Genomic DNA, 13,792 nt, shown 5'->3' with positions numbered 1-13,792 from the left:
GCCCCCTGGCGCGCCAGCTCCGCCCCGTCACACACCTGCCCTGCCATCTTGGGCGCTGGCTCTGCCCCCTGGTGCACTGGCTCCGCCCTCTGAGGCAGCTCCGCCCCCTGGCCCGCCTGCCCCGCCATATTGGGCGCTGACTGCGCCCTCTGAGGCGTTGGCTCCACCCACTGGTGTGCCAGCTCCGCCCCATCACGCGCCTGCCCCGCCATCTTGGGCACTGATTCCGCCCTCTGACGCGCCGACTCCACCCTCTGAGGTGCTGACTCCGCCCCCTGGGGCGGCGTCAGGAGCGGCGCTGCGTGTGCCGCTGGGCGGCAGCTTCCGGCTGCGCTGCCCCACCTCCATGCTTCCGGTGTCCTGGCACCTGCCCGGCGGGCTGGTGCTTCGTGGGCCGCAGAGGAGAGGCCGCTTCACGCTGGGCACTGACGGCAGCCTGGAGGTGCGCGCCGCCTCCGAGCGCGACCGCAGCGCCTACGTCTGCCGCGCCCGCCCCGGGGCGCTGCCCAGACACGCCCCCCGCACGCCGGAAACCAGGATGTTCAGCTTCATTCCCGCCACTAGGCCGCTGGGTGCCATGGCAGGGCGACGGACTGAGGAGACCCAGATGTGGGCCTTCATTCCTGCCATTAGGCCGCGGCGTTCGGTTGTCGGGCAACCAAGTGAAGATACCAGGACTTTGGGCTCCACCGCAGCGTCTAGGCCTCTGCGTTTGGTTGCCGGGCAACAGACCGAGAAGACCCGGATGTGGGGCTTCATTCCTGCCTCTAGGCCGCTGGGTTCAGTTGCCGGGAAACCGCGTGAGACCCTGATATCCAGCTCCAGCAAGACTCCTGCACCCCAGCCGGAAGATGCCCGGATGTGGGGCTCCGAACCTGTGCGTGCTGTACAGAAGCTGCGGTCCGACCAGAGGCCACGGAGAGGCTAGGAACTGGATGTGGACTGGGAGGGACCCAGATGTGGACTGGGAAAGACCCGGATGTCACCTATCTCCAGGTCCACTGACTGAGCGGCCAGGACCAGGATGTGGACTAGAAGGGACCCGGATGTCACTTTCTTCCATTTCCACTGACCCGGATGTGGCATGGAGGAACCGGATGTCACTTTCCTCCAGATGCACTGATGGGTCAAGACCCGGATGTGGACGAGGAGGGACCCGGATGTCACCTTCCTTCATGTCCACTGAGGGGCCAGTACCCAGATGTGGACTGGGAGGGACCCGGATGTCACCCTCATTCGTGTCCACTGACCCAGATGTGGCCTGGGGAACCCGGATGTCACTTATCTCCAGGTCCACTGAAGGGCCAGGACCCGGATGTGGACTGGGGGACCCGGATGTCACCCTCCTCCATGTCCACTCACCTGGATGTGGCGTCAGGGACCCGGATGTCACTTATCTTAGGTCCACTGAGGGGCCAGGACCCGGATGTGGACTGGGGGACCCGGATGTCACCTATCTCCAGGTCCACTGTGGGGCCAGGACCCGGATGTTGCATGGGGAACCCGGACGTTATGTAAGTCCACGTCCATTAACCCGGATGTGGACTGTGGCAGGGACCCGGATGTGTGCTGGGCGGGACCCGGATATCACACACACAGGCCTGGCTGTGGCATGTGGAGTCCCGGATGTCACGCTCCTCTCCTTCCACTGACAGGGTCTAGGACCCGGATGTGACGTGAGGATCCCGGATGTCAGGTCCCTCCACATCCACTGAGGGTCCAAGACCGACATGTGGAATTGGAACTACCCAAATGTTAGGGACCTCCAGGTCCGTGAACCCGGATGTGGGCTGGGTACTCGGATCTTAGTGACTCCAGGTCCGTCAACCTGGATGTGGGCTGGGTACTCGGATGTTAGGGACCTCCAGGTCCCTGAACCTGGATGTGGGGTGAGTACCCAGATGTTAGGGACCTCCAGGTCCGTGAACCTGGATGTGTGGTGAGTACCCAGATGTTAGGGATCTCCAGATCCGGGAAGCCAGACGTGGAGGCGAGTACCAGGATGTCACTTATCTCCAGGTCCACTGGCAGGCGCCAGGACCCGGATGTGAGGGGTTTGGACCTGGATGTGAGTGGTTTGGACCCGGATGTGAGGGGTTGAGACCCAGATGTGAGAGGTGGAACCCGGATGTGGGCGGAGCGGGAGCTCCACACCTTGGCCCCGGGCTCCAGCTGCGCTTTGGGCCGTTGGGGTCCTTTCCCAGACTCGGAGGCAATAAAGCAGCCGTGCTGCTTCTGGATGGAATTCTTCCTCACTTCCACCCCAGCGCAGGCCACGCCCTCCTGAAACCCTCACTTCTGCCCCAGCACAGGCCAAGACCTCCTGAGACCCTCATTTCCGCCCAGCACAGGCCACACTCTCAATTCCGCTCCTAGCACAGGCCACACCCTCCTGGGGCCCTCACTACATTCCCAGCACAGGCCACGCCCTCCTGAGACCTTCACTTCCTTCCCAACACAGGCCACGCCCTCCTGAAACCCTCACTTCCGCCCCAGCGCAGGCCACGCCCACATAGGTCCCTCACTTCCTCCTCGTTGCAGGCCACACCCTCCTGAGACCCTCACTTCCGCCTCATTGCAGACCACTCCCTCCTGAGACCCTCAGTTTAGCTCCAGCAGAGGCCACGCCCTCCTGAGTCCCTCACTTCCATCCCAGCACAGGCAACGCCCTCCTGAGTCCCTCACTTCCATCCCAGCACAGGCCACGCCCTCCTGAGACCTTCATTTCCTCCCCAGCACAGACCACGCCCTCCTGAGCACAGGCCACGCCCTCCTGAGACCCTCAATTCCGCCCAGCACAGGGCACGCCCTCATTTCCGCTCCTAGCACAGGCCACGCCCTTCTGGGACCCTCACTACATTCCCAGCCCAGGCCACGCCCTCCTGAGCTCTGGCCACACCCTACTGAGCGCAGACCATGCCCCCTGGGCACAGGCCACGCTCCCTGACGGTCCTGACTCTTATTGCAGCCCTCCATGTAGTTCTCGAGGTTACCCTTCTCCCCTTCCTCCTGCCTCTGCCAGGTCTGGCAATTTCTTGGCGCCCAGCCCAGCAACTCCGGGCTTTTTCCTTCCTTCCCCTCCTTCCCCTTCAGCACCAATCCTGTTCCTTTCTAGGGAACAAAGGGGACTTTTATTTTGGAGGGGGAGATGTGGTGCTTTCCAAGGAACAAGGGGACTTTTATTTTTGAGGGGGGTTGTGGAGTTCTGGCTGCTGGAGTGACGTGGACATTTGAGTCCTGCGAGCTTCCTGGCTGGCAGGGAGAGCAGCAGGCCCAGGCGCTGATGGCAGAGAACTGTGGATGTGAGTTCGTCTTCTGGGGAACATGGGGAGAGGTGTGGGGACCCGGGGTGGGGGGGCTTCGATTGCTTTTTGGAGCCCCCCCGCATGTCCCACCATGCCTCGGGGTGGGGGCTGCAGGGCCCCGCCACAGGCCTGGAAAGACGAGGTGAGGGGCTGATGTACTGGTGGGGACAACAGCAGCCTGGCCCTGGGGTGGCCGGATGTTCCTCAGCTCTTCCCCACTTCCTGCTTCTGGCCTTCTCTTCCAGGAAACGGGGAGCATCATGAGAAGGACGCGATCCTGGAAGCCATGTTGGTCAGGAGAGGGCCTGGAGGGAGGGGGCGTCCTTCCATCCCTCTTCCCATCCACCCATCCATCCATCCACCTATCCATCCACCCATCCACCCATCCATCCACCCATCCACCCAAACATCCATCCACCCACCCATCCATCCATCCATCCATCCATTCACCCACCCATCCATCCATCCATCCATATCCCCATCCATCCATCCCCCTATTCATCCACCGATCCATCCATCCACCCATCCACGTATTCATCCATCCATCCATCCATCCATCCATCCACCCACCCATCCATCCATCCATCCACCCACCCATCCATCCATCCATCCACCCACCCATCCATTCACCCATCCATCCATCCATACACCCACCCACCCATCCACCCATCCACCCATCCATCCATCCACTCATCCATCCAACCATCCATCCATCCACCCATCCATTCACCCATCCATCCACCCACCCACCCATCCATCCATCCATCTATCCATCCATCCACCCATCCATTCACCCATCCATCCATCCAGCCATCCATCCATCCTCCCATCCATCCACCCATCCACCCCTCCTCCTCCTCTCTCTCCTCCTCAGGTCGCACAGCGGCTGTGCAGCCCCACCCCTCGCCTTCCTCCTCCTCCTCTTCCTCCCTCCTGGCCCCTGCACAGGCATCGCCACCTCGCGCCCCAACTTCCTGCTGCTCTTGGCCGACGACCTGGGCCTAGGCGACCTGGGCAGCTTCGGGAACCGCAGCCTGCGGTGAGCAGAGGGGGAGGCCCGGATGTGAGGCCTTAGTTACCCAGATGTGGGAGCTCAGATCCCTGGATGTTCCACCAGGAGAACTGTATAGACATCTAGTAACTCAGTTCCCCGATGTTGGATGTTAGTATTGTGGATGTTGGATATCAGATCCCAGGATGTTGGATCTTAGTGCCCCGGATGTTGGATATCAGGTCCCCGGATGTTACATGTTAGTACCCCGGATTTGAGACCAGGTCCCCGGATGTTGGATATCAGGTCCCCGGATGTTAAATCTTAATACCCCCGATGTGGGAAATCAGGTTCCTGGATGTTGGACTTCAGTTCCCCGGATGTTGGATGTTAGTACCCCGGATGTTGGAGACTAGGTCCCCAGATGTTGGATCTTAGTGTCCCGGATGTTGGATATCAGGTCCCGGGATGTTAAATCTTAGTACCCTGGATGTGGGAGATCATGTCCCCAGATATTGGACTTCAGTGCTCCGGATGTAGGAGTTCAGGTCCCCAGATGTTGGAGGTTAGTGCCCCGAATGTGGAGCTCAGGTCCCCGGATGTTAGATATTAGGACACCAGATGTTGTAGCTCAGACTCCGGATGTTGGATCTTATTCCTCCGGATGTAGGAGCCCAGGTGCCTGGATGTTAGATCTTAGTGTCCCGGATGTTGGATATCAGGTCCCCGGATGTTAGATATTAGTACCCCGGATGTTGGATATCAGATCCCCGGATGTGGGATGTTAGTGCCCCGGATGTTGGAGGACAGGTCCACGGATGTTAGACCTTAATGCCCCGGATGTGGGAAATCAGGTTCCCGGATGTTAGATGTTAGTACCCCGGATGTTAGATGTCAGGTCCTCGGATGTTAGAGATCAGGTCCCCGGATGTTGGAGATCAGGTCCCCGGATGTTGGAGATCAGGTCCCCAGATGTTGAATCTTACTGCCCCGGATGTTGGATATCAGGTCCCCAGATGTTACATGTTAGTACCCCGGATATTTGAGCTCAGTTCCCCGGATGTTCCACCAGGAGAACTGTATAGACATCTAGTGGACCTCAGGTCCCTGGATGTTGGATGTTAGGTCCCTGGATGTTGGAGTTCAATTCCCAGGATGTTAGATCTCAGTTCCCTGGATGTTGAAGATCAGGTCCCCGGATGTTGGAGATCAGATACCCGGATGTTGGCCCTCAGGTCCCCGGATGTTGGGCCTTAGATCCCTGGATGTAGGAGCCCAGTCCACAGATATAGATCTTAGTACCCTGGATGTGGGATCTCAGGGCCCCAGATGTTGGATCTTAGATCCCCGGATGTTGGTCCTCAGGTTCCCAGATGTTGGATGCCAGGTCTCCAGATGTTGGACCTCAGGTCCCCAGATGTTGGATCTTAGTACCCCGGATGTGGGATCTCAGGTCCCCGGATGTTGGATCTTAGATCCCCGGATGTGGGATCTCAGGGCCCCGGATGTTGGAGTTTAGCTCCTGGGATGTTGGGCATTAGATCCCGGATGTTAGACCCAGGTCCCCGTATGTTCTTGGCTGTGACTCAGTTTCCCTCTCCCCCCACAGCACCCCGCACCTGGACGGCCTGGCCCGGGATGGCGTGCGGCTGACCCAGCACCTGGCGGCAGCGTCCGTCTGCAGCCCAAGCCGCGCGGCCTTCCTGACGGGACGCTACCCTGTGTGCCTGGGTCGGTATGGGGGGGACATCCGGGGAACAGAGGGAGAGCTGGGGGGGAGGCGGGGTCGGGACATCCGGGGATCTGAGAGCCAACATCCGGGGTACTAAGATCCAACATCCGTGGACCTGATATCCAACATCTGGGGATCTGAAACCCAACATCTGGGGATCTGAAACCCAACATCCGGGGATCTAAAGCCCAACATCCGGGGAACTGAGCACCAACATCCGGGGCACTGAGCTCTAACATCCAGGGACTTCATCTCTAACATCCGGGTTACTAAGATCCAACATCTGGGGATCTGAGCACCAACATCTGGGGCACTGAACTCTAACATTCGGGAACCTTATCTCTAACATCCATTGTACTAAGATCCAACATCCGGGGATCTGAGGCCTAACATTCTGGGAACTGAACTCCAACATCCGAGGACCTTACATCCACCATCTGGGGTACTAAGATCCAAAATCCAGGAACCTGAGCCCCAACATCCAGGGAACTGAGCTCCAACATCTGAGGATCTGAGGGCCAACATACCTGAACCTGAGCTCCAATATCCGGGGTAGTAAGATCCAACATCCAGGGAATTGAGCTACAACATCCGGGTAACTGAAGTCCAACATCTGGGGTCCTGATATCCACCATACAGGGCACTGAACTCCATCATCCGGGATCTGAGGGCCAACATCCGGGATACTAACATCCAACATCCGGGGACCTGAGGTCCAACATCCAGGGAACTGAGGCCCAACATCTAGGGCACTGAGGTCCACCAGAGGGAGGAGAGGACTACTCTGAGGATCTCAGGTTCAAATCCCTGAGACTCTGGGACTTCTCCCCTGAACTGCCAGGAAACTGGAAGTTACGCCATATTGGTTTCCCCCAGGGGCTCCCAGGGCTGGGGTCCTTTCCACCCCAGGTGGGCAGGTCCCAGGCTATCCCAGACACAGCAGGCCTTCCCCCTGAAGGTGCTAGATGCCCCCTCCTGACTCAGGATGCCATCATCACTGACCTAGGGTCCTTCTCCTCTCTCTTGGAAGGCATGGTGACCACCAACGGGGCGCGCGTGCTGCAGTGGGCGGCCGTGTCTGGCGGGCTGCCCACCTCCGAGATCACCTTTGCCAAGATCCTGCAGGAGCAGGGATATGCCACCGGCCTCATAGGTAAGAGAGAAATCGGATCCATCCATCCATCCACCCATCCCCCATCCATCCACCCATCCATCCATCCATCCACCCATCCATCCATCCATCCATCCACCCATCCACCCATCCATCCATCCATCCATCCACTCATCCTTCCATCCATCCACCCATCCACCTATTCATCCATCCACCCACCCATCCACCCATCCATTCATCCATCCACCCATCCATCCATCCATACATACATACATACACCCACCCACCCATCCATCCACCCTTCCATTCATCCATCCATCCATCCACCCACCCATCCATCCATCCATCCATCCACCCATCCACCCATCCATCCATCCACTGTGCATCCATCCATCCACCCATCCATCCATCCACCCATTCCCCTATTCATCCATCCATCCATCCACCCACCCACCCACCCATCCATCCATCCATCCATCCATCCATCCACCCATCCATCCATCCATCCATCCACCCATCCATCCACCCACCCATCCATCCACCCATCCATCCACCCATCCACCCATCCATCGACCCATCCACCCATCCATTCACTCATCCATCCATCTCTTCCCCTCAAGGCAAATGGCACCTGGGCCTCAACTGTGAGTCCCCCACTGACCACTGCCACCACCCCTTGAACCACGGGTTCGACTCCTTCTTCGGGGTCCCCTTCACCCTGATGGGGGACTGCCTACAAGTGGAGCCCTCGGAGAAGCGAGCGCGTCTGCAAGGGCCCCTGGACCTGGGGGCGCAGCTGCTGCTGCTTTCCCTGCTCTGCCTGGCCGCTGGGAAGCTCACGGGCCTGCTGGGCCTGCGCTGGGTGCCCTGGGTACTGGGCCCCGGATGTGGGGCCTTGCTCCTGGCCTGCACCTCCCGCCTCTTAGGTGTCTTCATCGTCCACGCCGACTGCTTCCTGATGAGGGATCACCAGGTCGTCCAGCAGCCTCTGAGGTTCGAGGCCAGCGCGGGGCTCTTCTTGCGGGAGGCTGAGGCCTTCATCCACAGGTCAGCCTGGGGTCGGGGAGGGGGACAGATGCCATCTACTAGATCTCTATAGTAAACGGGTAGACCTTAGATCCCCAGATGTACATCCAGTAGATCTCTATAGTCAACTGTCAACCTCAAATCCCCGAATGTTCCACTAGGAGATCTCTATAGGCATCTGGTAGACCTCAGATCCCCGGATATACATCCAGTAGATCTGTATAGTCAACCGGTCAATCTCAAATCCCCGGATGTTCCATCAATATATCTCTATAGACATCTGGTAGACCTCAGATCCCCGGATGTACATCTACTAGATCTCTATAGTCAACTGGTAGACCTCAGGTGCCCAGATGTATATCCAGTAGATCTCTATAGTCAACTGTCAACCTCAAATCCCCGCATGTTCCATCAATGGATCTCTATAGACATCTGGTAGACCTCAAGTCCCTGAATGTTACATCTAGTATATCTCTATATACATCTGGTAGACCTCAGGTTCCCGGATGTTCCATCAGTAGATCTGCAGAGACATCTGGTAGACCTCAAATCCCAGGATGTTACATCCAGTAGATCTCTATAGACATCTGGTAGACCTCAGGTCCCTGGATGTTCCATCTAGTAGATCTGTAGAGACATCTGGTAGACTTCAGATCAGACCACGATCGATTTTTGGTAGTATTGATCAGATCATGATCGATTATTGGTAATAACTGATCAGCTCATGTTCGATTATTGGTATTATCGATCAGATGATGTTCGATTATTGGTATTATCGATCACACCACGATCGAATATTGGTATTATTGATCAGATCCTGTTCGATTATTAGTAATATCTGATCAGCTCATGTTCTATTATTGGTCATATCGATCAGATGATGTTTGATTATTGGTAATAACTGATCAGATCTGTTGGATTATTGGTAATAACTGATCAGATCACGATCGATTATTGGTATTTTCGATCAGATCACTATTGATTATTGGTATTATTGATCACATCACGATCGATTATTGGTATTATCTGATCAGATCAGGATCGATTATCAATCATCTGATCGATTATTGGCAATACCTGATCAGGTCGGTTATCGGTGAGGTTATTGATGATGGGGGCGGGTTCTGACGTGGGTCCGCAGGCACCAGGCCCGCCCCTTCCTCCTCCTCGTCTCCTTCCTCCACGTCCACGTCCCGCTGGTCACCTCACCCGCCTTCCGGGGCCGCAGCGCGCACGGCGCCTACGGCGACAACGTGGAGGAGCTCGACTGGATGGTGGGTGAGTGCGGGGAGGGAGGGAACTGAGGCACGGTGCTTGGGATGAGGGAAACTGAGGCATGGGGGTGGGGTGAGCAGGATGGGGAAACTGAGGCACGGGGGTGGGGTGAGTTAGTTGGGGGAAACTGAGGCACGGAGATGGGGTGAGCGGGATGGGGGAAACAGGCATGGGAGTGGGGTCAATGGGTTGGGGTAAACTGAGGCACGGTGCACTTGGGTAAACTGAGTCACTGGGCATGTTGGGGGTAAACTGAGGCACAGTGCACTTGGGTAAACTGAGGCACGGTGCATGTTGGGTAAACTGAAGCATGGTGCATGTTCAGGGTGAACTCATGCACGGTGCATTTGGGTAAACTGAGGTACTGTGGATGTGGGTAAACTGAGGCCCGCGTATAGGGGTAAGCTGAGGCACGGTGCATGTTGGGTAAACTGAGTCACTGGGTTTTGGGGTAAACTGAGGCATGGTGCATGTTGGGTAAACTGAGGCACAGGGACGAGGTGAGTGGGTTGAGTAAACTGAGGCACCGGGATGGGGGTAAACTGAGGCACGGGGACGGGGTCAGCGGGTCGGGGTAAACTGAGGCACGGTGCATTTGGGTAAACTTAGGCACGGTGCACTTGGGTAAACTGAGGCAAAGTGCATTTGGGTAAACTGAGGCACAGTGCATATTGGGGGTAAACTGAGGCACGGTGCATGTTGGGAGTAAACTGAGGCCCAGTGAGTGTTGGGGGTAAACTGAGGCACGGTGCCTGTTGGGTAAACTGAGGCACGGTGCATGTTGGAGGTAAAACGAGGCACAGTGGACGCTGGGAGTAAACTGAGGCACGGACCCATTCCCCCCCCACAGGGCAACTGCTGGCGGCGCTGGACGGCGCGGGGCTAGGGCGCCGCACCCTTGTCTACTTCACGTCGGACCACGGTGCCTCGCTGGAGGCCCGGGCTGGGGGCACCCGCCTCGGGGGTTCCAACGGCGTGCACCGAGGCGAGGGGGAAACTGAGGCAGGGCGGGCGGGGCCTCCCACGCGGCCCGCCCCCGCCCCTTGACCTTTGCCCTTCGCCCCTCCCCTTGCAGGTGGCAAAGGCATGGGGGGCTGGGAGGGCGGCATCCGGGTCCCTGGGCTGGCGCGCTGGACCGGGATGCTGCCCGCAGGGCGCCTGGTGCCTGAGCCCACCAGCCTCATGGACCTGTTCCCCACTGTGGTGCGCCTGGCCGGGGGCTGGGTTCCGGCGGACAGGTACGAGTTCGCTGGCCTGGGTCCCCACGGGGTGGGGGGGAAGGGGGGTCATCCGGGGCCTCGGGGATCCCAAGGGGGGAGGCTGAGGCCTGCTCATTCGGGTCTCTGGGGGCTCAGAAGCCTGCACATCTGGGTCTCTGAGGGCTCAGACCTGCACATCCGGGTGTCTGGGGGCTCAGGAGCCTGCACATCCGGGTCCCTGAGACCCAGAACCCGGGGCTCAGGCCTTGACATCCGGGTCTCTGGGGGCTCAGAAGCCTTTACATCTGGGTAACTAAGGGCTCAGGCCTGCAAATCCGGGCCTCTGAGCACTCAGAAGCCTGGACATCTGGGTCTCTGAGGACTCAGGCCTTCATATCCGCATCTCTAAGGCATCAGGGCTGCACATCCAGGTCTCTGAGTACCTAGGTCCAGGTCTCAGGCCTGGACATCCGGGTCTCTGAGGGCTCAGGACTGCACATCTGGGTCTCTGAGGGCTCAGAAGCATGGACATCCGGGTCTCTGAGCGCTCAGAAGCTTGGATATCCGGGTCTCTGAGGCCTCAGGCCTGCACATCCAGGTCTATAAGACCAGAGGCCTGGGTCTTAGACCTGCACATCCGGGTCTCTGGGGGCTCAGAAACCTGGACATCTGGGTCTCTGGGATCTCTGGCCTGCACATCCGGGCCTCTGAGCACTCTGAAGCCTGCACATCTGGGTCTCTGAGTGTTCAGGAGCCTGGACATCCGGGTCTTGAAGGCCTCAGAAGCCTGAACATCCAGGTCTCTGAGGGCTCAGAAGCCTGCAGATCTGGGTCTCTAAATGCTCAAGCCTTGACATCCAGGTCTCTGGGATCTCTGGCCTGCACATCTGGGTCTCTGGGGGCTCTGGCCTGGACATCTGGGTCTCTGAGTGCTCAGAAGCCTACACATCCGGGTCCTGCAGGGAGGTGGACGGCCGGGACCTGATGCCCGCGCTGCTGGGGATGGCGCAGGCCGCAGGCCACGACTTCCTGCTGCACTACTGCGAGGCCCGGCTGCATGCCGTGCGCTGGTTCGACCGCCCAAGTGAGTGCCTCGACCTCCGCCGGGCCCCGGGGTGGGAGAGGGAGCTGCATGCATGCACGCAGAGACCCGGATGCAAGGCCTGGGGGTGGATGTGGGAATCCCCGGATGTGGGAATCCCGGGATGTGAGGACCTGGATGGAAGGCATGAGATGGGAATCCCCTGATGTAAGGTCCCGGATGTGAAGTCCCTGATGGGAATTCCTGGATGTGAGGCTCCAGATGTGAGGTACTGGATGAGAATCCCTGGATGTGAGGCCCCGGATGTGAGGCCTCAGATGGGAATCCCCAGATGTGAGGCCCTGGATGTGAGGTCCCAGATGGGAATCCCTGGATGTGAGGTCCCAGATGTGAGGTCCCGCATGTGAATCCCCGGATGTGAAGTACCGCATGTGAATCCCCGGATGTGAGGTCCTGGATGTGATTCCCTGGATGTGAGGTCCTAGATGGGAATCCCCGGATGTGAATACCCAGATGTGAGGTCCTGGATGGGAATCCCCGAATGTAAGGTCTTGCGTGTGAATGCCCTGATGTGAATCCCCCGATGTGATGTCCTGGATGTGAATTCCCGGATGGGAATCCCCGGATGTGAGGCCCAGGATGTTACTCCTTTCCCCCCACCCACCGCAGGCCGCACGGTGTGGAAGCTGCACTTCGCCACTCCGCGCTTCGACCCGCCGGGCTCGGGCGCCTGCCTCGGTTTCCCTGCCTGCGCCTGCTCTGGGTGGCGCATGACCCGCCACCTGCGGCCACTGCTCTTTGACCTGACTGCGGACCCAGGGGAGACCCGCCCGCTGCGGGGGCCCGATGGCGACACGCAGGCGCGTGGAGGCCGCGGTGGCCCGGATGCTGCGCACGCGCCGCCCCCGCGCGGCCCCGCCCCTCGCCCCTGCACACAACACCTGGAGCCCGCACCTGCAGCCCTGCTGCGCGCCCGGACTGCTCTGCGCCTGCGACCGCCTGATCCCCGACCTCTGACCCTGACCCGACCCCCAACCCCCAACTGCCCGGGGCTACGGCAGATCCTGGCCTGCGCCTCTCACATCCGGGGACTCACATGCGGGTATACTCAAATACAGAGATTCCCACATCTGGGGATTCCCACATACAGACTCTCACATCCGGGGATTCCTACATCCAGGGATTCTCACATCCGGGGATTCTCACTTCTGGTGACACATCTGGGGATTCCCGGGGATGAATTCACACATCCGGGAAATCCCACATCCGGGGACTTTTACACCCGGGGATTCTCACAACCAGAGATTCTCACACCCGGAGACTTTTACATCCGGGGATTCTCACATCCAGAGACTCTCACATCCGGGGATTCCTACATACAGACTCTCACATCCAGAGATTCTCACATCCGGGGATTCTCACATCTGGAAATTCTCACATCCAGAGATTGCCACATCTGGAGATTCTCATATCCAGGCATTCCTACATCCGGGGATTCTCAGACCAGGGAATTCGCACATCTGGGGAAATCTTACATCCAGAGACTCTCACATCCGGGGATTCTCACATCCGGGGATTCTCACATCTGGGGATTCTCGCATCCAGGGATTCTCACGTCTGGGTATTCCCACAGCCGGAGATTCTTACATCCGGGGATTCCCACATCTAGAGATTCCTACATCCGGGGATTGTCACATCCAGGAATTTTTACATCCAGAGACTCTCACATGCGGGGATTCTCACATCTGGGGAAGTCTTACATCCGGGGATTCCCACATCTGGGGATTTTCACATTCAGAGAGTCTTACATCTGGGGATTCTCAGACCCAGGGATTCCCACATCCGGGGACTCTCACATCCTGAGCCTCTCCTCCTGGACCTCCACCTTGGGCCTCCCATCCGGGGCCTTTCCCCAGCCTCCCATCCGGGGCCCTGTCACATCCGGGCCTATGTCCTCTAACTTCTCACACAATAAAACCTCGTGAGCACCACACCACATGGCAGAGTTAGGGGTCACGGGGGTCAGAGGCCGGGCACTGGTCCTGCCTTCCATTTCAGGTCATTTCTGGTTGATGCTAGGATACAGAGCTGGTCCCGCCTTCCATTTGAGG

General features: G+C 58.5%; 1 protein-coding gene across 11 annotated transcripts; it reads left to right on the top strand.

Moving 5' to 3' along the window:
* Window positions 1–350: 350 nt before the first annotated feature.
* On the top strand, window positions 351–13,674 carry LOC138821260 (arylsulfatase L-like). Of its 11 annotated transcripts, none has more exons than XM_070013396.1 (11): window positions 351–1,514; window positions 3,551–3,597; window positions 4,180–4,344; window positions 5,906–6,027; window positions 7,059–7,181; window positions 8,066–8,186; window positions 9,307–9,443; window positions 10,291–10,425; window positions 10,516–10,678; window positions 11,602–11,723; window positions 12,351–13,674. In XM_070013396.1, the coding sequence occupies exons 1-11, from the start codon at window positions 852–854 to the stop codon at window positions 13,664–13,666; spliced, it is 3,114 nt and encodes a 1,037-aa protein (XP_069869497.1). In that variant the 5' UTR covers window positions 351–851; the 3' UTR covers window positions 13,667–13,674. The 11 variants fall into 11 exon arrangements, with proteins under 11 accessions (XP_069869497.1, XP_069869496.1, XP_069869498.1 ...); XM_070013395.1 differs by having other exon boundaries at window positions 352–1,514; window positions 7,760–8,186; XM_070013397.1 differs by having other exon boundaries at window positions 1,430–1,769; window positions 7,760–8,186.
* Window positions 13,675–13,792: the final 118 nt, after the last annotated feature.

This window comes from Dipodomys merriami, unplaced genomic scaffold (assembly GCF_024711535.1).
Source record: "Dipodomys merriami isolate MVZ:Mamm:240054 unplaced genomic scaffold, mDipMer1.0.p SCAF_901, whole genome shotgun sequence".
NCBI lineage: Eukaryota > Metazoa > Chordata > Mammalia > Rodentia > Heteromyidae > Dipodomys > Dipodomys merriami.
This window is presented reverse-complemented; position numbering and strand designations above follow the sequence as displayed.